This window comes from Sugiyamaella lignohabitans, chromosome C (assembly GCF_001640025.1).
Source record: "Sugiyamaella lignohabitans strain CBS 10342 chromosome C, complete sequence".
NCBI lineage: Eukaryota > Fungi > Ascomycota > Dipodascomycetes > Dipodascales > Trichomonascaceae > Sugiyamaella > Sugiyamaella lignohabitans.
The window spans coordinates 1,397,763-1,422,253 of NC_031671.1; the positions used below are offsets into that span (position 1 = coordinate 1,397,763).

The following is a 24,491-nucleotide window of genomic DNA, read 5'->3' on the forward strand; positions in this document are numbered from 1 at the left end:
GTGTTAACGGCAGTGGCTGTGGATGCTGTCTCAGCTGGATCGGACTACCCAACCAAATGAAAAATGCCTGTCAAATACCCCTGAGAATCCCAGTCGGATAAACTCTTGGGGCATTGCGCCCCCAAACACCCCACTCCAGCCGCTGGTGGTTTGTTGTGTGCTGCACTACAGTTGTTGAGTATCCGTACTAGGAACCAACCCCCAACCCAAATCTTCCAAAGCGCCAAAACCCACGCCAAATCCATGCCAAACCCACCGGTAACTCCCAACTGGGCAGGGGTGGTTATCAGGTCGAGGGGTTTGGCCCGTGTTTATCAGTACCTATAGACCCTGTTAGGCCCTGTAAGGTCCTGTTAAGTGCTGTTAATCGGGAGGTTAAAGCGAGAAGAGAAGAGGGGGAGGGGGGTTCTTGCAGCGTGGGTGCTGCTGCTGCTGCATCAATGCCAGACAGACCAAGGAGGGGTAAATCAGGCTGACCTGTAGGTTACGTACAAGCTAATAAATAATATTTCAAATCCACCTCACCTTTTTTTAGTTTTGTTCTTTTCGTTCTAAACTATAGATTTTTTTTTCCCGGTTGTTTTCTGGTGGTTATTTTTTTTATTTCCATTTTTCTTTTTTATTTGCTATTCAATAATAATAACTGGATTTCTATTCACTTTTGTTTGAAATCATCAAATCATCACCTCGGATTTGTCAATTCCATTACTACAGTCTGATTGTTATCTGGAAGCTTCGAAATATTTATTTTCGCGTGCTATTTACTAATTCCCATTAAACTTTTGCACGAACCTCGCACTGTGATTCAATTGTTCATTATTCCGTAATTCTCGGTAATTCTTCGGTAATTCTTTGGTAATTGCTTCACTTTCTTGTTCAACATACAAGACCCATACTAGATTTCTCTAAGAAGAGCTACTACAACTGATACACAATACGCTATCGATATTGATACACTTAATTTTTACCTGTTACTATACACTAATCGCACATCATGGCACCAATTTCTGCACCCTCGACTAGCTTAGAAAAGAAGCCAGTCAACTTCTCGAATATCCTGCTTGGTGCTGGATTAAATATGTTTGAAGTTACTACGCTTGGTCAGCCTCTTGAGGTCATCAAGACGACCATGGCTGCTAACCGAGGCGACAGTTTTCCTTCTGCTATTAAGAGAATTGCTGGCAGAGGTGGTGTATTTGGATTCTACCAAGGATTAATTCCATGGGCCTGGATTGAAGCATCGACCAAGGGAGCAGTTCTTCTCTTTGTGTCTTCAGAAGTCGAGTATCAAGCCAAGAGAAACTTTGCTCTTGGCAACTTTGGATCCGGTATCTTGGGTGGTATGGCTGGAGGTGTTGCCCAAGCATACCTTGCCGTTGGTTTCTGTACCTGTATGAAGACAGTCGAGATCACTCGTACTAAAAACGTTGCACCTGGCGTCAAGGTTCCCAGCACATTCCAAGTGTTTGCCGACATCTACCGCAAAGAGGGTATTCGAGGAATCAATAAAGGAGTCAATGCCATTGCCATTCGTCAATGTACCAACTGGGGATCACGATTCGGACTCTCACGTCTGGCCGAAGACGCCATCCGTAAAATGACCGGCAAAACCAACAAAACCGACAGTCTCAATGCCTACGAAAAGATTCTCGCATCAGCCATCGGTGGAGGTCTGTCCACCTGGAACCAGCCCATCGAAGTGTGCCGTATCGAAATGCAGTCCAAGACCGAAGACCCCAACCGACCCAAAAAGCTCACCACCTGGACCACCCTCAAATATATTTATTCGCAAAACGGCATCAAGGGTCTCTACCGCGGTGTCACTCCCCGTATTGGACTCGGCATCTGGCAGACCGTGTGTATGGTCGGTCTCGGCGACATGGCCAAAGAGGCCGTTGCCAAACTCACTGGCCAAAAGCCCGTTGGAAAGGGCCACTAATAGACTTGTTTTTACACTATACATTGGGGTGGGGGGTGTGCCTCCGGCGGCTGGGGCTCCGCCCCAGACCCTGGTTGCTCCTCTCGCTTCGCTCGAGTCGTTGCGTCTCGGGTCCCAGCGAAAAAACTCCTGCGAAGCAGGAGCAACCAGGGTCTGGGGCGGAGCCCCAGCCGCCGGAGGCATGTGTCCCCCCCTAGAAACTATTTACAGATTGCGCTCGGTTTGGAGGGCCCGCACGAACTTCCAGAGATTGGTTTTCTCGTCAGGGGTGGCAGGGCCTGCTGCCGCCCACCGGATTTTGCAGTTGCCGTCCACGAGGTAGAGGTATCCGCCGTAGATGTTTTCGGCAAGGATGGACTGCCGGAGCTCGGGGGTCACGCCTTTGCGAGAGATGAAGTAGCGGGCGTGACGGCTCGAGTCGGGAAGCGACTTGCGCAGTTTTCTTAGAAACATCTTCACAAAGAATTCCTTGACAAAACTGTCGGGAACATTGATATCCACGATTTGAAACCCGTCTTCCTTGATCGTGTTCACGTCGCCGTCAAAATACGTTTGAAGCTGCTGTTCGCCAGCATGTGACGAGAACACTCGCACAATTGAGATCTTATCTTTCAAAACAGCAGTGGATCCTGACTTTTCAAATGTTGCTAGAGTTCTACCCCAGAAATTGGGAAGGTATAAAGACCGTTCTTGCTTGAAATACGCTCCTGGAGCCACCCAGAATTTGCCTCCCGTGTCTCGGAATTGGTAGATATCCTCAAAACTGGACTTGGCAAACTCTTGTTTCAACTCCTCTCTTCGACGAAGATGTCTCTGGTAATCTCTCATCTGCTCTTTACGTTCTTGAGCGGTTCTAGTATCAATGCCCTGGTTATCAAGAGCCCCTGGTGGTTTCGTCGATCCAATTGGCCGGTCCAGAAGTTTGATTTTTTCCGGTTTCTCTGCTTTAAACTCTGTCCTCAGATTTCTCGACTGTAAAATATATGGACTAACTCGACTAATACCAGCTGCTACTGCTGCCGTTACTGTCAACTGATTACGAGCTATCGCTAGTGAAGCGAGCCCGCTGGGAAACGCTGCTACTGGTCGCAACGACGACACTAACAGAGCCATTGTCTTGATCCGCTGTCAGTCTCTGTATCCACTGAAACCGAATACCGACTATCTTGAAGCCACACTCGACTCGAACTGAGATTTGTTCTCCAAACTTTCTATCAATCAACCTTCACTCCAGCATCTGATCTTCGCCCGACACCATCTATCTCCTGGGCAAGGGCTCCAGATCGCCAAATTTCACTCTCCGTACCCTCACTCAGCCGTGTCAACAAATTCCCCCTGAGCTCTCTCACTACCACTCCGGGGGCCTGGGGGTGTGCCTCCGGCGGCTGGGGCTCCGCCCCAGACCCCATGGCTCCTCTCGCTTCGCTCGAGTCGTTGCGTCTCGGTCCCGGCTTCGAGGGGTTCCCAACTTCTGCCAGGGCCCTATAGTCTGAGACGGGCGAAACACATTTTGAAGTCACGGCCTGTCCAATTAAACGGTATTTCATTCGAGAGCTTGTTAAAATTAAACCAATTTATCAACTGGTACTAGAACTAAGGTGAATCCTCTGGCAGCGTGTAGTGGTTACTAGAATAATTAATACAATATGCTATTAACGAATCACGGACCTCAGTCAGATTGCCTTGCGAAAAACGATCAAATTCAATTATTTCGTAGTTTTCAAAGGATGAATCTAGTCACTCAGTTCTTTAAAAGGAATTGTAGCTTTTTATGAGTCCCAATGGCTTGCGGGGGCGTAGTAATATAACCTCTGAACTTCCCCTTCCAGTTGTCGATTTTAGGGTTGAGAATTTCCAAAGTATGTTTACTGGAATAATAACTGAAATATTCTCTTAACGAGTCACGGACCTCAGTCAAAATGCCATGCGAAAAATGGCCAAATCCCGTTATTTCAGGGCTTTAAACTCCTCGATCCCGTCACTCATCCCATCCAAACCCAATCCCCCTTCCTGCCTCGCAACAGCTCCCAGCTTCGTAAAACTTTAACCCCTCAACCCCATCTCCCGATGTTAGGGTTGCACCTATCCCCCCCGCCAACCAACCCCCGACGTAATCTCCTGCGAAGCAGGAGCCACGGGGTCTGGGGCGGAGCCCCAGCCACCGGAGGCAGTAGCACCCCTCGAGTCAGTAAATAACCAGTTAAAATATCAGCTAATAAACATCAGAGTCAACAGATTTACCATTGGCCACCCTGTTGGTAACCGCCTTGTTGGTAGCCACCTTGGTAACCCCCTTGGTAGCCTCCTTGGTAACCGCCGCCTTGGTAGTCTCCTTGGAAAGCGTACTCTTGGGGACGGCCGTAGTTGTATTGTTGGGGCTCGAAAGGAGGGTTTTGGGCAGGGTGCCACTCGTCGTAGCCGCCGTAGTGAGAGTCGTAGCCACGTTGAGCTTGTTCAATGGCCTGGTCTCTGGCTCTGTTACGGTCAAGGTAGTCCAAACCCTTGGTCTCGAACAACTTGTCGACCTCGGCACCGGCAATACCAGCAAGGGCTTCCTTGGCAAAGGCGTGAGAGACGGGCTTGCCTTCACGACGTTGTCTGTCCTCGAAAAGCTTGACCTTGAATCAATGTTAGTGTTCTGTCGGGAAGGGGGGACTGTGCCTCCGGCGGCTGGGGCTCTGCCCCAGACCCCGTGGCTCCTGCTTCGCAGGAGATTGCTTGGATCGTGGAGATGGGGTCAGGAGATGGTGGTGGAAATATAGGCTCAATGGGAGTCAGTGTGTTCGGAAATGAATTGTCAATTCAAGAATTGACAATAAATTTAAAGTCTCGACCTGATTTAAACTGAATTCCAGCCATTGGGCATTGCGTCGATGTTTGAATGTGCTGTTCTGTAGGTCGTAAACAAACGAACAAACAAACAAACACACGAATCGACCGGGGATGAACTTACAGCTTCGAAAGAGGCAGCACCAGCGACAAGCTCGTGAGAGAACTTGGCCTCGTGTTGTTGAGGTTGGCCGTAGACTTGCTCGTGTTCACCGAATCCAAACATTGTACAATTTTCTGATCTGATAGAAATGTCAATCTAACAGGGGAAAAAAGAGAATGCGAGATGGCCCCGATGCCAGCGTCGCTATTTATACCCGGCCCGTATGCACCCACCCACCAGACTGCCAGCCAGATCGTGCAATGCAAATGCCGCGCTGGCGCCATTTTCGTGTCATATTTCACTGCCTCTCACATCTCCTCCTTCGTCACCTGGCGAGTCATACCTCGCCCCGCCGACCAGCACGAGCTAAGCCGCCCGCCCATCTGCTGCTGCTGCTATTTCTGGCCCCTGTCGCTGCTGCCGGCCCCTGTCGCCCATGCAGTATTTCTGTACCCCTGTAACGCCAAGCCTGCCTGCCTGGCAGCGACCCGTTTTAAGTTTGTCACGTCACCTGCCGGTTCCAGCTGCGGCTCTTTCACGCCCGCCGGCCGGTTTGGGGTGGGTCGCGAAACTCTGCACTGCCCTAACCTGCCTCCGGCGGCTGGGGCTCCGCCCCAGACCCTGGTAGCTCCTCTCGCTTTGCTCGAGTCGTTTAGCCGGATCCGGGTCAAATCTCGGGTGTTCTTACCCCCGATGCCCGACTCGAGCGAAGCGAGAGGAGCTACCAGGGTCTGGGGCGGAGCCCCAGCCGCCGGAGGCATGCCCCACCCGCCCTGAAAGGTCTCCCACTTCGAAAGGGCCTCGTTAAAGGTGGGCAACCCCCGCTCACTTCTGCGGACCCTGACCCTGACTGGTATATAATGCAGCGGAGCGGGAAATTTTTCTGGTCTTCTTTCTCTTTTTTTTTTCCTTAGATCAAAAATCCAGAAGGCTTGCCACGACGATGCGTGTTTATTCTCTAATAGCGCAACGTTGCCAGAAGCACTAAGTGTTTCTTTTGCCTTCGAGAGCGATTTCCTGACTTTTAGGAAGTTTAGTATCGTGTCTTCTATTCAGTTAGAGGGAGGATATATGAATGTCACAGGAGGGAAACATGTACTTATTCTAGTCTCAGTTTGTGTAGTAGTTTAATAGCAGTAATATATACTGGCGTTTCTGGATATGAATGTGAAAGTAAATGAATTTGGTTGTTGGTTGGGCCCTGCCCTTCTCGCCGGTGTAGTTATCTGTAGTATTAGTTCGGGGGCATCGTTTGAAGACGGTGAATTCGATTTGCAGCATTGAATTGTTCGGAAGATGTTATGTAGTCTGTTCTATGTGCTCTTACGATTTACAGTGCGCTATGTTTCTATGTACCATGTTCTATGTGGTTTTATCCTGGCGATGGCAGATATGTAGGGTAGTCGAGGTGCTGTATATGTACTTCACCACTTATATTCAGTCAGTCTCGTGTTTACGAATCAGATCCTGTATGTTCCATATCTGCTAGTACTATTGGTGCCGTTATTGGAACATAGAAGTACTGCCGCACAGGTGGTGATTCAGATCAGCCAGGATTTTAAAGAGACCGACTTTAAGCTCTGGTGGAGTCGCTGCCCGGCTGTTTAACCGATGCCACCTCAATTAGCGCGAAGAGCTACTTCTATTATTGATACGCGTTATACTCTGAGGCGGCTGTTTAGGAAAGAATCGTTCCGTGCTGGTCAGGAGGAAATCATTAATGCCGCACTCGAGAAACACGATATTCTCGTGATCTTCCCGGTTGGCCATGGCAAGTCGTTGACATATCAATTGCCGGCTGTAGCCACTGATCATGGCTGTACAATCGTCATCTCTCCACTGCTGGCTCTTATGGCCAATCAAGTGGATTCTCTAGAAAAACACGGCATCAAAGCCGTGTCTTTGAACAGTAATGTCAGTATTGAGGATAGGAAATGGATTCTTCATGATCTAGCCTGTGGCCATCCTCATATTCGACTTCTTTATGTCTCACCAGAACTGTGTGCTGTAGACTCGTTTCGAAAAGTAGTAGATACACTGTATAAACAGGGCGAACTGAACCGACTCGTGATAGATGAAGCTCATTGCTGTGTTGAATGGGGACATTCATTCCGTGTCCATTATACGCAGCTGGGTTACTTCAAACAGAGATATCCTGATTTGCCTATTACTGCACTGACTGCCACTGCTCCTGCTGGTCTGAGGAAAGAAATCATCAACATCCTGAAACTGCCTAATGAACCATTGCTTAAAGTGTTTACATCCAACTCTAACCGTCGTAATCTTCATTACGAGGTGCGGTACTTGGCTGGCCAGGATATTAGAGATGATATCGTCGAATTCCTCACTGGATATTCCACTGAAAGACCAGGAATGCCAAATCACCGATTGCTTCGAGGACAGGGGATTATTTATTGCCGCCAAAGGAACACCACTGAAATCCTGGCGGCCTATTTACAAAGTTTGGGTTTCGGTGCCCGACCGTTCCATGCTCAGATCAAGTCTCCACAGGAAAAAGCCACAATTATGAACAAGTGGATAGACAATGACCCTGATTACCAGGTCATCATAGCCACTGTGGCATTTGGCATGGGTGTCGACAAACCCGACGTTCGCTTTGTGATTCACCACGACCTCCCGGCAAATATCGAATCTTATTATCAAGGTTCGGGACGCGCTGGACGAGACAACAAAGCCTCACGATGCATTCTCTACTACTCACGAGCCGAAGCTATGTCCATCTCGGCTCTGAGAGCTCGAACCATCTCCACTAGACGCACCAGGAAACAGCCCACGGGTTCGGATATCCAGTCTGACGACAAGGGAACTTTATATGTACGTTTTGAGATGGGGGTCATGCCTTCGGCGGCTGGGGCTCCGCCCCAGACCCCGCTGCTCCTCTCGCTACGCTCGAGTCGAGTCGTCGGGCGCCAGCAAAGTTGGCGAAGCAAGCTCTGAGAAACCTCGAGCTGTGCTTCAACCATTAACCGACACTTGAAAGCTGAACTAACAAATGCAGTTGCTTGAATATTGTGAATCCTTTGACCAGTGTCGACATATTATGCTGGGAAGGTACTTCGACGAGTCGGGGGATATCCCGTCAAATTCGTCCGAATGGTGCCATTATGCCTGTGACTTTTGTAAAGGCCATGACCGACTTAAGCAACGGAGAGCACAAGCCTTGACCGATAGTGTCATAGATATGACTCCGTTCTACTCCTTGGCGAACCCGTTTGAGCAGCTGTATAACGTCTTTGCCCAGTATTCTGATGATTGATATGGACAAACCAGTCCTGTCTGTATCAGGTATTTGACTCTTTGTGCACAAGAGTTAGCATTCAAGGATCCTTCATATTTATTTGATGAGATAAAATCTCACCGGTTGTCTGTTCTCTTCGCTAGGTATGGGCTTTAGACAACAAAAAAAACCAAAAGAATTTCTTACTTGTGAAACAACTTTGTCTTGGGTAGAATTTCCGATGGATGCATCGCAAATTCTCATCTTTAAATAATGAAACTTCGAGAGAGGAATTCAGCATAAATATATTCAATATTACTAATGATACTGCAAATACGGGTAGGTATCTTACACACAATTTTTTAGCGAACGACCCCGTCTGACTGTTGCTGACTTAGGAGTGCCTTCTTCTGACCGCTAAATCTCTACTTCAAAGATATTTTTTAATGGTAAAGATTCGGCGAGAAACCCCCGAGTACCGGTGGAGTCCAGCCGCCATAGATAAATACTCATTTATAATTCATTTGTTCTATATACATTGAGGCCGCTAGGACGACATGCGCACAACAAGGTCTGTAAAATACTTTTTAAACTCCTTGGGCTTGAGTTGCGCAAGCTGGGTCAGATACTCTTGACAGATGTTCTGAGGTAGACCCAGTCGCGATAGATAACCCGCCAGGAAACTGGAATATACATCTTTCTTTTGTTCGAATACGATCTTTTGAAGAGTTGCCAACTCGCCGAGAACAAGACGGATTTGTGCGTCTTTGCTGTCATAGCCTGATTTGCTGGGTAGGGTCCAACAGGCTTGCGAGTACTGCTCAAGAATAGTCTGACCATCGCTGAACACTGGCACTTTCATACCTTCAGCAAAGGCCTTGACAGTGGGAGTGGTGGTATCCGCGCGAATCTCGCCAGTGCCCCAAATAGTCATCATTTTTCCTAGAGATGCAATGGCAAGTTTTTCAGCGTTAGGATCAGTCAAATCTCCAGCATAATGAAACAGGCTTTCCATGACGGCGCCAAATGTGGTGGATCCATTGTTGCCGACAAGGAATATAGCGCCAAATCCATTGTTGAGGACATTGAACACAAATTGGAGGTATTGACGACGCAGGTCTCTTTTTAGAATAAACGCATCTGTGGATCCGTCAAGCTCGCCACCAGTACTGGACTTATCGCTATTCAGAAATACAAAAACTTTTTCAATCAGAGGAGGTGCTAATGAACCAAACATTTCAAACACCCCATCTTCTTGACGGTAACTGTGTACAAGTTGGCCCAAAAAGGATAGGAAATCGCCAAATTCTTCTTGCTTACTCTCGTTAAGCAGAGCACCGATTAGAGTAGAAATCTCGCCGAGAATTTGTGTACCGAGAAGTGGAATAAGACGGGAGAATGCGAAACGGGCCGAATCTCGAATAATCTGGAACTTAGATAACCGTTCCAAGACAACAAGAATGACCTGCGTCGATCCCTTGAGTTCTTGGATAGATGGCTTAGATGCGCTTCTGCCTACTGGTCCACCACTGATAGTAACATCGTCGAAACCTCGAGCAAATGTTCCTAACACCATAAGGTTGTGGTGAACTTGAAGAATCAGCTGCTGTTGTTCAGGACTACTGTCAGTACCATTGCTGGAGCTAAGACAACGCTCGATATCCGAATATATAGCTTGCAAAAGCTGTTGCGTGGGAGTTCGAGCCTGGTTGTCGTCGGCATTTGCAAACAATAGTCCAAGTAATTCAAACAAGTACAGTTGAGCATCAAAAACACTGTCAGAAGCTGAATCAGCTGACATCTCAGAGTCATTGTCGCTGCTAGGTAGCTCTGCTCTTACAACCAATAGTGGAGCAAGAGAGCTGAATACTTGTTGAGAAATGTCTCCGACCAGGCTCTTGACTGTCTTCAAGAATCTGTGAAAGAGGTACCAAGATCGTACTCGTACCTTGATATTAGGATTGTGGACTCCCAATGGAGACACGAACACTTCTAAAGCTTTCGACAAAAGTTGAGGTTGTTGAGGAGTGAAAAATTTGGAGTGACGATTTATCAGTTCCATGTACCACAATTGAATGGAAGGATGGTTAATAGTCACAACATCACTATGAACCATCTTGCTAAACAAGTCAAAAAAGGTTTGTTCAGCTCTTGACGATTTTATAGATCCGTTGCGAATCGAGTCTCCAAAAGCAGACAACTCATACAGACCCAGTTCCACCTCTTGCCACTTTTTATTGTTGGCTGATTCCAAACAGGTATTAATAATAGAAGCCATTCCATCGGTAAACAGATCTGCGTCAATACCAGCAATCTGGTCTTGAAGCACTTTAAGCTTTCCTCGGAGCTCTAAAAACTCACCCTCACTCTCGTCTTCACCACCACTCCATTCGGTTGAATCGTCATACTCCATCTTGAGAATGATCTTGCGTAGCATGACCGAAACAATTTCCAGTCGTTGAGTTGAAAGGGAAGAGTCCGTGCCACCTGCGGTTGACCGTTCCTTCTTGGCTTCTCTTCTGATAAATTGCAAATACTCGTTCAAACATGGTAGAACTTGAACTGAAGTATCGTCATATTCATTAGAAAGGAATTCCAGGATTGTTGGAAGTAAATCAACCATGAGCTGCTCGGCCTTGTCCATATCCTGCTGGGAACAAGCAGCTCCAGAAGTGACTGTCGTAGTTCCATCAGCGATATGAACTAGCTCGAGTCCAACTATATTACTAAGTTTAGCCACTCTTTCTTCAAATTCAGGATCTGTACTGCCCTTGGAAGTTTTGTTGAGCTCGGCAAGAACTGTGGTCAAATTCAATAGACCAATAAGTTCGAGCTTGTGAGAGGGTTGCATTTTCTTTGCAATGATTTCTGCCAGAGCATCGCAAGCCGCCAGTCGCTGTGATGGCCTGCCAAGTTGATTGAAAATAAGACTGAGGTATGGAGGATTGACAATTAAAGTGATTTCAATCCACGACACCCAACCTCCGATAACGTTGAGAGCGCTAGTTAAAATACTGTCGTAAAGATTTTCTTTTGAATTAATGTTGCTGTTATTATTTGTGGAGTTGATGCCAATGCTGTTGATGCTATTGTTATTATCGTTAATGCTATTAGAAGTCGTATTGTTATCATTATTTGTAGCTGGATCGTTGTTGCTGTAATATTCCAGAATATTCATCCAAGACGATGCCAATTTGGTCATTGCTCGTTCTCGAACAAGATCTTTTAAAACGTTATTACGCTTGGTTTCTTCAGGAGTTCTTAAAATAAGATGATCTCCGATCTCCTCGTGAATCACCTTGAGAATTCGTAAATACATATCGACACCCCTGGCGTTGCTAATAGGGTTGATTGCAATTCCAAGCAAGTCGTCGAAAAAACTGGGCCACTCGTTGGCATAGCTGGTAATGAACAAATATGCCATTGTCTGAGCAAGCTTGTTTCGCATATGGAATGGTTCTAAAGGAGCAGGGTTTTCGCTAGACATGAGTTGGCGAAGATGAGGAAACAGATTGTCTCGAATGAACTTATTCTCCTCAGGCCCCAAAGTCGACAAACGACTATCAATCACCTGCAACGAAAAGAATCGGGCTGCTTCTGAGCGGGTACGCTCACCGGTGAACATAGCCAAACATACTTGCCAACCATCTTCCGAGTCCTTCACTTGATTACAGTATTGAATAGCCTACGAGGGTTAGTTTCCATCAAATTCACTTTTGGGACATACCTCCAGCGGCTGGGGCTTTGCCCCAGACCCCGTGGATCTTGCTTCGCAGGAGTTGCTTCGACTGTGGGGCTACGACTTGAGTAAGCTGGAGGAGGTGAGGGTATTTTGAGGCGACCTTGACCAGTAAATAGCAAATTTGTCATTAGAAAACCAAGAATAGTTTTCTGGACAGTTTGTGATCTTGTGATCTTGACCCTCTGAAATATCCTCCATGTTCATATGTCAAGTACTCACCTGTTGCTTTAGCGAGGCTTGAGCGTTGCCTTGGAGGGCGATGTTGACGGCCTGCTCGAGTTGATCTTCCATTAGCGAGCGATTCTGTTAATGGGTGCGAATATAGTTTTGAACGTGGTCTCAAAACGTCTGCCTGATATTTCGCAAGCTATTCAGAATCAAAATTTCGTTAATAGAACCCTCAGTCCAGCAAAAATGAATGTGCGAGTCGTTTGGTCTCCGATTTGTGCTGTTATGATTTTTTCACTCAGTGATCTTAATGTAGGTATCTGGATGTAATAACAAAAATATCTAGCCGTTCGTCATAATTGTGGCGCTTACAGCATTTTATGCTTATATAAGGCAGTCGTGTGACCTAACCCGTCAGGATTCAGGGATATTTTAGCCTGGGTTTGACTCATCCAGTTCGGTCGAAAGAAGGGAAAAAAAAGGGAAATTAACATATCTGACTGAAGAAATGAGTCAGCCAGATGTGGTATGAACTGGATGAGTAATCAGTTTCCTTCCCAAAAGGCAATAATTGAAAACTGCATGGGCTTTTGCTGTGGGGTACAGATCGCATTATGTCACGAATTTCCAGCACGTTAACTTCATAACTTCAAGCCCTTTAATTCGCCCCAGTATAGCAAATAATTTCAACTCTACACTAAATTTGAGTAACGAGTATAGCACTCTCATAACTGGGGTATTAGAGGAAATGGTTCTTCTAGTCACTCATATGTCCTGGTTGTTGAAGGATGACTCTTCACGCAGATGTCTGAAGTGGGGGTTTACCCAATTTAATTTTACTTTTAGCCATTTACACTAAAAACCTTATGAGTTAAAAGTCTGGATCAAAATGCATATCCTCCATAGACACTGCAATGATGACGCAGGGCATCTATAGGTGGATTAGTTACATTCGTAGCGTAAACATCTAGACGGGTGTCATAAAAGACATAGGGACTTGCTATCATGCACATGACATAATTGCTGGTATAACTAAGCTGATAGGAAGCACGAATGTTGAGGTATAGGATTTTAACGATATGGCAGGTGCATATGCAGGGTCTAGAGTTCATCTTGCATTGTGCACATTACATGCGTGATTATCACGTGTTAATTTAGGAGCTTAGCTCCAGTAGCCCAATTCGACAGAAATTTTTAACTTTAAGAGCTCATGTTGACACTTATTTCCCTCTAATTTAGAAAAGAGCTCAGAAACAACGGGCTGTGGTATATTAAAACCTGAGAATGTAATCTCACCTTCAATTTATTCTGCATATTAATCAGTGTGCTCAATTGTAATTGAGACACTATTCCTTGAGGTCAGCAGTCTAGATTTTAGATATTTAGATAACTTGCAGTGCTTAAAACACTTCTAGCATAGTGAGTATATTCCTTTTTTTTGGAGAAGTGCGTAATATATGAGATGGGTCTGGTCGCAACTCGTATTCGCTGAAATTTTGACCAATAAGTACCTGATATAACTTTGTATTTCTAATATTCGATTATATTATATTATTATTTTCTCGAAAAATGCCACAGGTTTAAAGTTTATTCCATTACTTTTATTGATTTTGATATAACAGCTGTTTGTACTCTGTATATGAGCTTTGTAATAATTTGTTGCCGTTAGTCATATAAGATATGTCAGGTTCTTATATTGTACCTTTGATTTCTTGTAAACTAAATAGAGAGCTCGCTCAAGGCAAAAGTCAAGCTTCTTTACCCAATCTTCTAGTATAATATCTAATATCTCATTGATACACCGAGAAGAATTCCCCCTGGAAACGACGCAGGGTCCAAAGCCCTAGCCCTGAAAAGTTTCAGGAAGTGCATGAACTCCTCGATAACGGCAACTGACCTGAACAATCTGTAACAATCTTTTAAACAAACGATGTTGTATTTAATTGGACTGGGGTTGTCTCATGAAACGGACATTACAGTTCGTGGACTCGAGGTCGTTAAACAATGTAAACGAGTCTATCTTGAAGCATACACCAGTATTCTCATGACTGCTGACAAGGAATCACTGGAGAAGTTCTATGGTCGTGAAGTGATTCTCGCTGACAGAGAGTTGGTAGAGTCTGGTTCAGATACAATCCTTGAGAATGCTCAAGAGGATGATGTTGCATTTTTAGTTGTTGGAGACCCATTTGGAGCGACAACTCACACGGATCTTGTTTTGCGAGCTCGTGAGCTGGGAATCAAATATACTACTATTCACAATGCATCAGTCATGAACGCCGTTGGCGCCTGTGGTTTGCAATTATACAATTTCGGACAAACCGTGTCATTAGTATTTTTCACTGACAACTGGAAACCTGACAGTTTCTATGACAAGGTTCTCGAAAACCGAAAACTCGGTCTCCACACCCTGCTTCTTCTTGACATCAAAGTCAAAGAGCAGAGCATTGAAAACATGGCTCGTGGCAGACTTATCTACGAACCCCCAAGATACATGAGCATTGAAACAGCAGCATCTCAACTGCTCGAGATCGAGGAAATACGAGGAGAAAACTGTTACGGACCTAACACTCCATGCATTGCTGTGTCAAGACTGGGTTCACCAGCTCAAACAATCCGTTCTGGAGTCCTCGAAGAAATGGTCGAATACGAATCAGGTGCCCCATTACACTCGCTGGTCATCCTCGGAAACCAAGTGCACGACCTCGAGACCGACTTCATTGTGGAGTTTGCCGAAAACAAAGACCGTCTCCGAGCCGCTATCAAAGAAGACGCCCAGAACTTTGCCAAACCCGTCCCCCCACCACCAGAAGACGACTTCAGCGACTAATCTACATCTCTCTTGTACTAATACACCCGAATTTCCTGCTGATGGGGTCTGCTTCCGGCGGCTGGGGCTCCGCCCCAGACCCTGGTTGCTCCTGCTTCGCAGGAGATGGCCGGGACCGTAGACGAAACGACTCGAGCGAAGCGAGAGGAGCAGCCAGGGTCTGGGGCGGAGCCCCAGCCGCCGGAGGCAGACCCCCTCTACAAGTGTTAGGTTCGATGGGTTCATTAAATATATGTACAGTAGATGGAGATGCAAATACACTGGTTATTTATAGGAAGCGAGCGCGGCCGTTTCCTCGGCCACGCGCTTTTGGAGTCCCTTCTCGACCTCGTGGCCGATGAAGCTCTCGATGTCTTTGGTGAAGGGTACGGTGTGCTTTTTGGGCAGTTGGGCCAGACTTTCGAGCAGTTTTTTAGTGGCGGGTGAGTGTGGCATGGTCTTGGGAGCCAGTTTTCTGAGATCCTGGGCCGTGACCTTGGCTCCGTCTTTGATTCTCCTGAATCGCGAGTAGGGGTTTCGGATCTGGTCCATGGCTCCAATTGGCACAGGTGAGTCCAGTATCGACGTCACAAAATGAGTTCGTTCGTCAGCAACGTCGGCAGGTGTGGCTAGCATTTCTTTACTGGGTTTTACAGGTTCACCTCGAGGATAGGGAATGACAATAGAGCTGTCATGAGCAGCCCGTCTGATTTTACGGACGCTGTTTGTGTGGTGGTCGAAATATGTACCCTCGTATTTGATTGAGTGAATGGCCACATCTTGTTCAGTACCATCCTCTTCCTTAATTTTGGTAACCAATCGCAAGTTCTTATAATGTACTGGAGTAGGAACTGTGACCACTGGCTTGGAATGGCCTTCGGACCACAGTTCTCGAGGCAGAACAAATTTCTCCGAACCACCCAGACCTTCAATCATATATGCGTTACCGTTATCGTAAATGGCTCTAATAATGCCGATTTTATTTCGTTCCGGACCTCGGATCATCTGAACCCGGTCGCCAACTACAAATGGCAGCTCGTCATTCTTCAGTCTAGCGACCTCCTTGACTTGGTATTTCGATTGGAACCGGAAAAACGCCGGACTGGCCTTCTCCATATTCCGCTCGGCAATGACCTTGGCCATGCCCTTGAGGTCTTTAATGCTCCTCGAAAACTTTGGGTTCACCATGATTCGTCTGCTCCCAAACTCGTCTGCCTCACTCTCCACCTCGAACTTCACGGTCTTTTTCAAAATTTCATTTGGGCAAGGGCATAAGCCGCAAGGGCCGCGGCGCGGTGATGGGGCATGCCTCTGGCGGCTGGGGCTCCGCCCCAGACCCTGGCTGCTCCTCTCGCTTCGCTCGAGTCGTTTCGTCTACGTTCCCGGCTATCTCCTGCGAAGCAGGAGCAACCAGGGTCTGGGGCGGAGCCCCAGCCGCCGGAGGCAGTCCTCCCCTAGGTGACTCGTAGTCATCGGTCACGTGGGCCAGGGTCTAGGGGCCTGCATATATGCAGTCGTATATTGATCTTCAAGAATGACCCCAGAATCACAGGACCGTTGAGTTTCGTTTGTGGATTGCTAGGGTCGTATTTTGAGGAATCTGACTTGGAAGTGATTTTTTTGTTGGGATTTTTGACAGATTGCGAAGGATTTTTCACTCGTTGCTTCTTTTCTACTGCTTATATTTGAGGCTGGTTCCACTGTGTCATTCTCACGGTTATAAACTTTTTTGTTGAGTTAGGATGAGTGCAGGTGGATCGGGCCAGGATCCAGGTCTCAGTTCGGACGATTCTCGTTCGAATTACACAGAGTCACATGGACGAAAGGATAAAGGCAAAATGGCCTCGAGATCAGGTGAGAGAGAACCACTGCTTCCCCGGTACGAGGATCAGATTGCCAGTGCAGCAGCTGAGTTGAACCAGTCAACTCCGCCAGGTTCTGCTTCGTACGGGACAACAGCTCCGCAAGGAATGTCTCCATCGACGTCTATTCAAGAGTCAGATGACCGTATGCTATGGAGTATCACTAAATCAACGTTTTCGAAACTGGCAACTGTATTCATATTCCTGGCGTTTGGTTTCATGATCTTATATCTGCTACAGATCAATAGTCTAAGAGAGGAGATAGTTAGAGTTCCGCAGCTCAATATCCATCAGGTGTCTTTAGACTCACTGGATGGCGATGGAATTAATGTCCAGGTGACGGGTTTTGTACAGGTGGATTATGACAAGGGTCTACAAGGATCCCAATTTCGCAAGTCCATTATTAAGGGTGTATCGGGGCTCATAGGTTCGATTGATGCTGGCGAGCAGAACATCACTCTTTATTTTGATCAGAATTATAATATTCTGAGGAGTAGTCATAATCACAACAGTAGGATCAGTGATAATGTGGAGAACTACAAGATTAATGACGATGATGGTGGTGATGACGATGATGAGAATCCGTTTGTTCATACCGCTAATATCACCGTGCCATCTCTGACAGTAGATACACACCATCTCCACAACACGAGTTTCGACTTTGTTGCTAAAATCAAGGATTTCGGCAGCCCAATTGTTATTGGAACTATAGCTCAACACTTGCTGGCCAATGATGCCATGCATTTCAAAGCTCATACCCGGCTACCAGTGTCGAAGTGGGGATGGAACTTTGGCACTTACGACATTGATTTCGATCAAATAATAAATGAAGATGACCAAGATGGTGATAATGAGAAGCCCAAAGGGCTGTTGAATGTCCAGCTGGAAGATATCAAGATCGTTCCTAGTAAGAACCTAGGACTCGATGTTATCACAAAACTGTCTACAGACTATAAGTTCTCGGCAGCAGCAGATATTCCATCATTATTATGGGAACTGAAAATCCCCGGATGTCCTAAACCCCAGTCCAGTCCATATCAACTGGCATCAAAAGGCAGGACGTATCCTATACATCTGCTACCGCAGTCAGTTGTTGGAATAACAGTGGAATCGAATCTTGCAGAGATCCCTTTTGAGATATTATTTCCCTGCGACAATGGTCCATCAACCAACGGATCCAATTTCAAATCACCACTGGACATGTTTATTCAAAAGTACATATCTGGAGAGACCAATCTGGTGAAAATTGAAGGATCATCTCAGCAAGACGACAGTTTACCAGACTGGCTCAGTCGTATTATCCAGTCGGTATCTTTCACTATACCATTTGAAGGGAAGAAAGGAAGCGATGACCTAATACAAGGACTGGAGTTCAGGAACTTCCGACTTTCGTTTCCGCCCAGCCAGCCATTCCCACCTGTATACGCCCCTAATCAACCTCCACGAGTCAGTGCTACGATTCGAGTTCACGTGAAAACCCCGAATCTCATTGACATTGACCCTGACATGGATCTCAGCGTGCCTCTAACCAAGGGCTCGGCTGATTTGTTTTCCCAGGGGGAGCATTTTGCACACATCGACATCGACGACTGGATCCCCTGCACCACTGAACACGATGAGGGGCCCAACACATACCTCGTTGAGTTCGATATCGAGTCTGTCCCTGTCGAAGTTATTGATCAGAGTGTTTTTGGCCGGGTTATGCGTGAAGTCCTCATAGCCGGAGGCTCGCCCATCCGCGTCGAAGCTGTCGTCGACGCGGAGGTCAGCACCCCCATCGGCGACCTCGTCGTCACCGATCTCCCTGCCCAAGGAGACACTGTCATCCGCTCCTCAGGTTTCTAACTCCCATATTTATTTTAATGTAATGTGCTATTATCCGGTGTCACGCTGCCTCCGGCGGCTGGGGCTCCGCCCCAGACCCTGGTTGCTCCTGCTTCGCAGGAGATGGCTGGGACCGTCAACTGAACGAATGGTCTCGCAAGTCAAAAAAAGGATTATTTGTACTTCACCAAAATTCAGCTTGAAGATTTGATAACCAATAGACCTATATACTGTTGGGTACTGTCACACAGTCTCGATTCGGCTATGAACCGGTCAGCATCTGGTTTTAACATATTTTTTTCAAGGATTCTGAAAAGTGAATCACTCATATAATGAACGGGTGACAGATCACAGACGCACAAAAAGAACCACTGGACTCTACTGAATGTCACAAGTTTACAAGTACTCAAAAGTAAGAGTCTTCAGAATAGCTCGTTTGATCCAGAAGTTCACGAATGATATTGATGATGAACATGATAATGAATTGTAACGGAGTCGCTGGTGTAGGCCTATTGAAGGCAAAAAACGAACGAATAACGAAACTCATCCTCTCGCCAGGTTTTAGTTCCTGTGGTTGACAAAAGGTGGCTACGACCATCGAGGGAACGACTCGAGCGAAGCGAGAGGAGCAACCAGGGTCTGGGGCGGAGCCCCAGCCGCCGGAGGCAGCGTGGCACATTCGTGTATACAGTGTATATTAGATTGATTAGCCAGGAGGGAGGGTGCTGTAGTCGACGATCTCGTCGGCGTCTTTCGATGGCTCGTTGTCGAGAGCCCGATCAAGAGGAGTTCGTGACAAGGCGGTCATACCGGAACGTGCGATCTCGAGGATACCGAAGGGTTGGAGAAGGTGAATGAAAGCCGAGATTCGCTCGGGTTTGGCACACAGCTCGACAATGCAGTTTCGGTCAGAAATGTCGGCGACACGGCCGCCAAACTGACCGGCGAGTTTCGAAATAGCGTCCAGGTGCTGGTGTTTATGACGAAGGGCCTCGGAAGAGGGAATGTTATTTGGGTGAAAATCTTTAACAGCAAACGTTGGTGGAGGAGTCGAAGCAGACGCTTCACCAGCTGCGATCTTATGAGCATGACCATGATGGGTCAACAATTCCTCGAAATATTCTGGTCCAAGAAGTGACACTTTTGCAAGTAACAGTTCACGGCTCACAATAGGAGCATCAGTGTAATCCAGAACGGCCCATACAGGAACCAAATCCTCGATTTGACGACGGGCTTGTTCGACAATTCCATCCGGTCCTTCAAGAACAATTGTCATACGAGACAGATCCTTGACTTCAGTATTACACACTACCAAAGAATCGATATTGAATCCACGAGCAGCCAAAGTACCCGAAACACGGGACAACACACCAGGCTCGTTCTGAACAAGACAGTTCAAAACATGGGCCTTAACAGGGGTAGGTCGACGTTCGGGAGTCTCGTAAAGAATCGACGAGATAGCGGCTTTGGTCGACCAACTGGGAGTTTCAATAGTAGGAAGAGGAGGCTGTTTCTTATTACGATGGAGCACTTTATACGCCATAGCCGAGATAGACGAGTTGCTTCGTGAGCCCAACACAGTCGTCCGGCTGCTAACGATTCTGCTGCTGTTCATGGCAGCCATCCTGGCCGCCGCAGATCTCGGTTGTAAAGCTAGCATTCTGGCGTGCCTATAAATATATTTCTACGATATTTCACCCTGAGATCCAAATCGCTGCTGAAATTTCAAATCGAGATCTTCTCCACCTCAACTTATACTCCTCTCCCGCAACGGTGTGACTCAAACGCATCATCTTATCCCCACTGTGCCGATAACGGCGCTCGCCCTTACCCAACGCCGCTCGCGGCGCGTGGGGCGAGCATGCGGCGCTTGGGTTGATTGGGTGTGTGCCTCCGGCGGCTGGGGCTCCGCCCCAGACCCTGGTAGCTCCTCTCGCTGCGCTCGAGTCGTTGCTAGGGGTTCCCCTGCCTAGGGATCTCCTGCGAAGCAGGAGCAACCAGGGTCTGGGGCGGAGCCCCAGCCGCCGGAGGCAGACCCCGTTAGAAGAGGCACACCAGCGAGGTCTCGTGAGGTCCGGGGTTGAAGAGGCGGTTCCTGAGGCTGTTGGCCCTGCCGCAATGCTTAAAGTACAGGAGCCGTGACACCCCCACCGTTCGAGGGCGGACAAGCCTTGAGCCGGAATGGGCCGCGGCAATGATCGCGTATGCATGCACAAATGCCAAGCAAGAAATGTGCAGTTTGGGATGAGATTTAACTTTAATATTGATTTATGCGTGAAGATCGGTGCAGATATGCGCGCAGTGCAGCTATAAATAGAGTCTAGCTGGAAATGTCACGAAGTGCCGGCTGCTGTCAAAATACGTCATCCCTGGTGTAAGGGGAAACGGTTGTGGAAGCTTATTCATATAGCAGTGGTAGTTAGTAAACACGGCACGAGTTGCTGCCACTAACGGGTGTTGTGTTCGTGGGATGACGTATGGAAAGGGGAGGTCGTTCCTGGAGTTCATACTTCTACAAAGAGCAAGATTGCCCGATGTGCACTGGGCCCGAGTATGGAGCGCCGTACGGAGCCGATGTATATATTAATAGATAGCAAAAAAAAAATGCAGACTGCAAGCTCAGGGTTGGATCTGGCAGTGTGGTTTTTAAGGGCCTAAGAATAGAACCAGTGAGGAGTGAAGGGGTCAAGGGGTCGAGAATTCGGCTGGTGAGCTGATGGCGATGAATAGCGGCAGTGAGAGCAGAATCGAGGCAGTATATGAGGCACAGTAGACACAGCCACGCTACTGACCATGTCACACTATTGGCATCAATAGTTTGTAGAAGAGTATCGAGTGAGTGAAAAATACTGTTAACAATAAACTAGAGAATAGTAGCTAGACACGGTTAGCGCAGTTATAACTACTCTAATGGAGGCAGCTGTAAGAGGATTAAGAGCGGAAAGAAGAGCAGTTGACTACGCGATGTTAGATACTACTAGACCTACCAGATCTCTAGTACTGAACTCTACTAGAGACTCCTCGATCCTCAGGTAGTCGACAACCAGATCTATTGCCAGATTTATGGCATAAGTGATGCCGCGTCTAAGGACAGAAAGGTTGCTGTGGAGAATAGTTGAAGCACTTCTGAAATTTACAGAATAATATAAGATGCTCATCTATAAATGGATACAAGAATATTAACAGTTCATTGCCAACTAATTAGTAGATAGTAGAATTTGGCACTGATTTGATTGTATCCAAAACCGAGCAGAGTCGTCACCGGTAGTCATCATCTACAATACGCGAATCTCTTCTTGAAACAGTGGCATGATGACGTTGACGATAACTCTGATTTTGCCGTAATGCCGATGATGTCCTTATTCAGGAATTAGAAATATATTAGGACCGGAAAAAGCACTTAGTAATTCAGAACTAATACAGATGTATTAGCGACACTAAACAAGGATAACACGGCACAGAACCCGAACAAGAAGGTCACATAAAAATTGCCCCAGGTTTTGTGAACCTTGTTACACTATCCTTAGCAGAGAAATGGATCAGTTCTTTTATTCCAATTCGTTGGATCCACCAAATAAGGGATAGCATAGCATAGCATAGCATAGCATAGCATAGCATAGCATAGCATAGCATGGCATAGTGGATTGCAGAGGAAGTGAAGTCACACGAGCTAGACTGTGCGAGCGGGAACCATGACAATTACAAAAAAAGAGATCCACTAATAAAAAAAAATATGAAAGAAATAAGCAAATGTGCAGCAGGCAGAAAACAGCAGCAAGTTCTAACAATTAAGGTAAACGGGGTATGTGCTATGTGCTATGTGCTAGAATAAAATATATATATAGCCAAAAAAAACCAAAGCTAGAGCCCAAGCCAGAGCCAAGTAATGCAAAAAAAACCCCAAATCGAAATCAAAATAAACCTAAATTTCACTGAAAGTCAACGAAAAGTAAAACAAAAATTTAAAACATAATATCTAAAATAGAACAGCCACTGCTGTCAGCCAGAACTGACGTAGTGACATTTCTCTTATCGTATGTGTAAAACTATAATAAATAATAAAAGTTGGTAATAATTAACGTGACATTTGAGAAAGAAATAGACTCAATGAAAACTAAAGCAAAAAGCGGAAAACGAAATTAACTAATATCAAACAGTCCTCGTCTTATCCACCGACCCACAGTCACATAAACACGTTTCTACCGTTAAACCCAGCAACGAGAATCCAGAAACCCGGTAAAGCCCCGCTTGTACTCTCCGCAAATAGATTTAAATAAACACAAATATTGAATATGAATCAGGAGATATTTCCCACCTTTTGTTTTGTCTTTCTTTCTTCCTTTCTTTCTTCCTTTGTTTCTTCCTTTCTTCTTTCTAAACAAGACGGTGGAGAGACTCGGGGGTTCGTTATACGGTAAACTGAAGCATTATAAGACAATATGAAACCGGCTAAAAGATGCCAGACAGGCTCAGACCCCAGGCAACCAAGCATCTCGACATCTCGGACACTGAGATATCCAAACATCTCCTACAGTTAGACATCTCAGATATCTGAGACATGGTCTTGGTTTTAGATTATCGAGCATCCAGTCTGAAGCCTAAACTAAATACTACATGAACTACTAAACTAACGGGCCGAGGGACTGGTGTCGCAACCATCCAGTGACGAAAATAGAATTAGCACCTGCCGGAACCAGCAGCAGTATCAGCCCACGAGCCAGCATACAGCCAGGCTAAGATCGAGCTCGGCGGGCCACACTAGCAGCAGCAGCAGCAGCAGCAACGGCAGCCAAACCTGTTGACGACCCAGGCCACACCTGCTACTCTCGAACTAGCCTGACAAGCCTCGAAACACCTCCAGAGCAGGAGAGGAGCCGATCCCTGCGCACACCTGCTGCGAACCCCCAAAACCGGACCCTGCTCCTGACACCTGAACCATAAACACACCCTGTCCCCGCTGGGTACCTACATTGGAACCGAACGATACACAGGCACACCTGAACAACCCCCCTCGCTTGCGTCACACCACGTCCGTCACGAGAGCACCTGCCCAATCCGGTCTCCTTCTCCTCACTCCCAAACTCTACCGGGTCTGTGCCGGATTCAGGGGACGGGGGTGTGCCTCCGGCGGCTGGGGCTCCGCCCCAGACCCTGGTTGCTCCTGCTTCGTAGGAGATGGCCGGGACCGTAGACGAAACGACTCGAGCGAAGCGAGAGGAGCAACCAGGGTCTGGGGCGGCGCCCCAGCCGCCGGAGGCAGATCGGGAGTCGTGTGAGAAACGTGCTGGAAACGATAGTCGCTCGTGTGGACCATTAGAATGGCGTCAATCCAGCACACCCGGGTCCCTCCCATGCGTTGGACAGGTCTATGCAGGCCCACGAGTTTAGAACTCACGCATGCAGTGGCCAGCGGAAAGCTGTACTAGGCAATGAGGATCTTCGCTCATATAAAATTCCATGATTACATGCGTCTGAACACCGCTCCCGCTATAGCGTTAACCCAACACGTGCGCTGGCGGTTGCGGCACGGGGGCGTGCCCACTTGGCGGGGCCTGAACTGCCTGTAATGGTCTGCACTAGGCCCGAATCTCAGTTAGCCAAAAGTCAAGTCAGGCTTGGCTACAGAATCCACGCCGAATCTGGCAAGCCCAGCCCCTCAAGCGCACAGGGATCACGACCTCCCGGATCCGGCCTGACGTGCCCCGCACCCGGCCAGAGAGGGGGATGGGGGTCTGCCTCCGGCGGCTGGGGCTCCGCCCCAGACCCTGGTTGCTCCTCTCGCTTCGCTCGAGTCGTTCCTTCTCCGGCCCCTGGCAACTCCTGCGAAGCAGGAGCTACGGGGTCTGTGGCAGAGCTCCAGCCGCCGAGGCACTCGGTTGTGCCGTCTTCATTGGCACGTAAACTTTAATCGGGGAAGGTGGGGTTGGCAAGCATCGGCGACAGAATAGGGGTTGCAACCACCCCAACCGGTCGGGCC

The 24,491-nt window shown here is 47.3% G+C and overlaps 8 protein-coding genes across 8 annotated transcripts; 4 read left to right on the forward strand and 4 right to left on the reverse strand.

Moving 5' to 3' along the window:
* Window positions 1–994: 994 nt before the first annotated feature.
* YHM2 (Yhm2p) lies at window positions 995–1,939 on the forward strand (the record flags this gene model as incomplete). The annotated part of the gene is made up of 1 exon (XM_018881194.1): window positions 995–1,939. One exon carries the CDS (start codon window positions 995–997, stop codon window positions 1,937–1,939), a length of 945 nt encoding a protein of 314 aa, XP_018733808.1.
* Window positions 1,940–2,143: 204 nt separating this feature from the next.
* ATP10 (Atp10p) lies at window positions 2,144–3,052 on the reverse strand (the record flags this gene model as incomplete). The annotated part of the gene is made up of 1 exon (XM_018881195.1): window positions 2,144–3,052. One exon carries the CDS (start codon window positions 3,050–3,052, stop codon window positions 2,144–2,146), a length of 909 nt encoding a protein of 302 aa, XP_018733809.1.
* A 3,430-nt stretch (window positions 3,053–6,482) lies between these two features.
* On the forward strand, window positions 6,483–7,829 carry SGS1 (ATP-dependent DNA helicase SGS1; the record flags this gene model as incomplete). Its single annotated transcript, XM_018881196.1, has 1 exon — window positions 6,483–7,829. One exon carries the CDS (start codon window positions 6,483–6,485, stop codon window positions 7,827–7,829), a length of 1,347 nt encoding a protein of 448 aa, XP_018733810.1.
* An 827-nt stretch (window positions 7,830–8,656) lies between these two features.
* Window positions 8,657–11,596, reverse strand: LOS1 (Los1p; the record flags this gene model as incomplete). The annotated part of the gene is made up of 1 exon (XM_018881197.1): window positions 8,657–11,596. The coding sequence occupies one exon, from the start codon at window positions 11,594–11,596 to the stop codon at window positions 8,657–8,659; it is 2,940 nt and encodes a 979-aa protein (XP_018733811.1).
* Window positions 11,597–13,949: 2,353 nt separating this feature from the next.
* On the forward strand, window positions 13,950–14,849 carry DPH5 (diphthine synthase; the record flags this gene model as incomplete). The annotated part of the gene is made up of 1 exon (XM_018881199.1): window positions 13,950–14,849. The coding sequence occupies one exon, from the start codon at window positions 13,950–13,952 to the stop codon at window positions 14,847–14,849; it is 900 nt and encodes a 299-aa protein (XP_018733812.1).
* A 264-nt stretch (window positions 14,850–15,113) lies between these two features.
* MRPL40 (mitochondrial 54S ribosomal protein YmL40) lies at window positions 15,114–16,016 on the reverse strand (the record flags this gene model as incomplete). Its single annotated transcript, XM_018881200.1, has 1 exon — window positions 15,114–16,016. The coding sequence occupies one exon, from the start codon at window positions 16,014–16,016 to the stop codon at window positions 15,114–15,116; it is 903 nt and encodes a 300-aa protein (XP_018733813.1).
* A 554-nt stretch (window positions 16,017–16,570) lies between these two features.
* AWJ20_4142 (uncharacterized protein) lies at window positions 16,571–18,535 on the forward strand (the record flags this gene model as incomplete). Its single annotated transcript, XM_018881201.1, has 1 exon — window positions 16,571–18,535. One exon carries the CDS (start codon window positions 16,571–16,573, stop codon window positions 18,533–18,535), a length of 1,965 nt encoding a protein of 654 aa, XP_018733814.1.
* A 685-nt stretch (window positions 18,536–19,220) lies between these two features.
* ILV6 (acetolactate synthase regulatory subunit) lies at window positions 19,221–20,174 on the reverse strand (the record flags this gene model as incomplete). Its single annotated transcript, XM_018881202.1, has 1 exon — window positions 19,221–20,174. One exon carries the CDS (start codon window positions 20,172–20,174, stop codon window positions 19,221–19,223), a length of 954 nt encoding a protein of 317 aa, XP_018733815.1.
* Window positions 20,175–24,491: the final 4,317 nt, after the last annotated feature.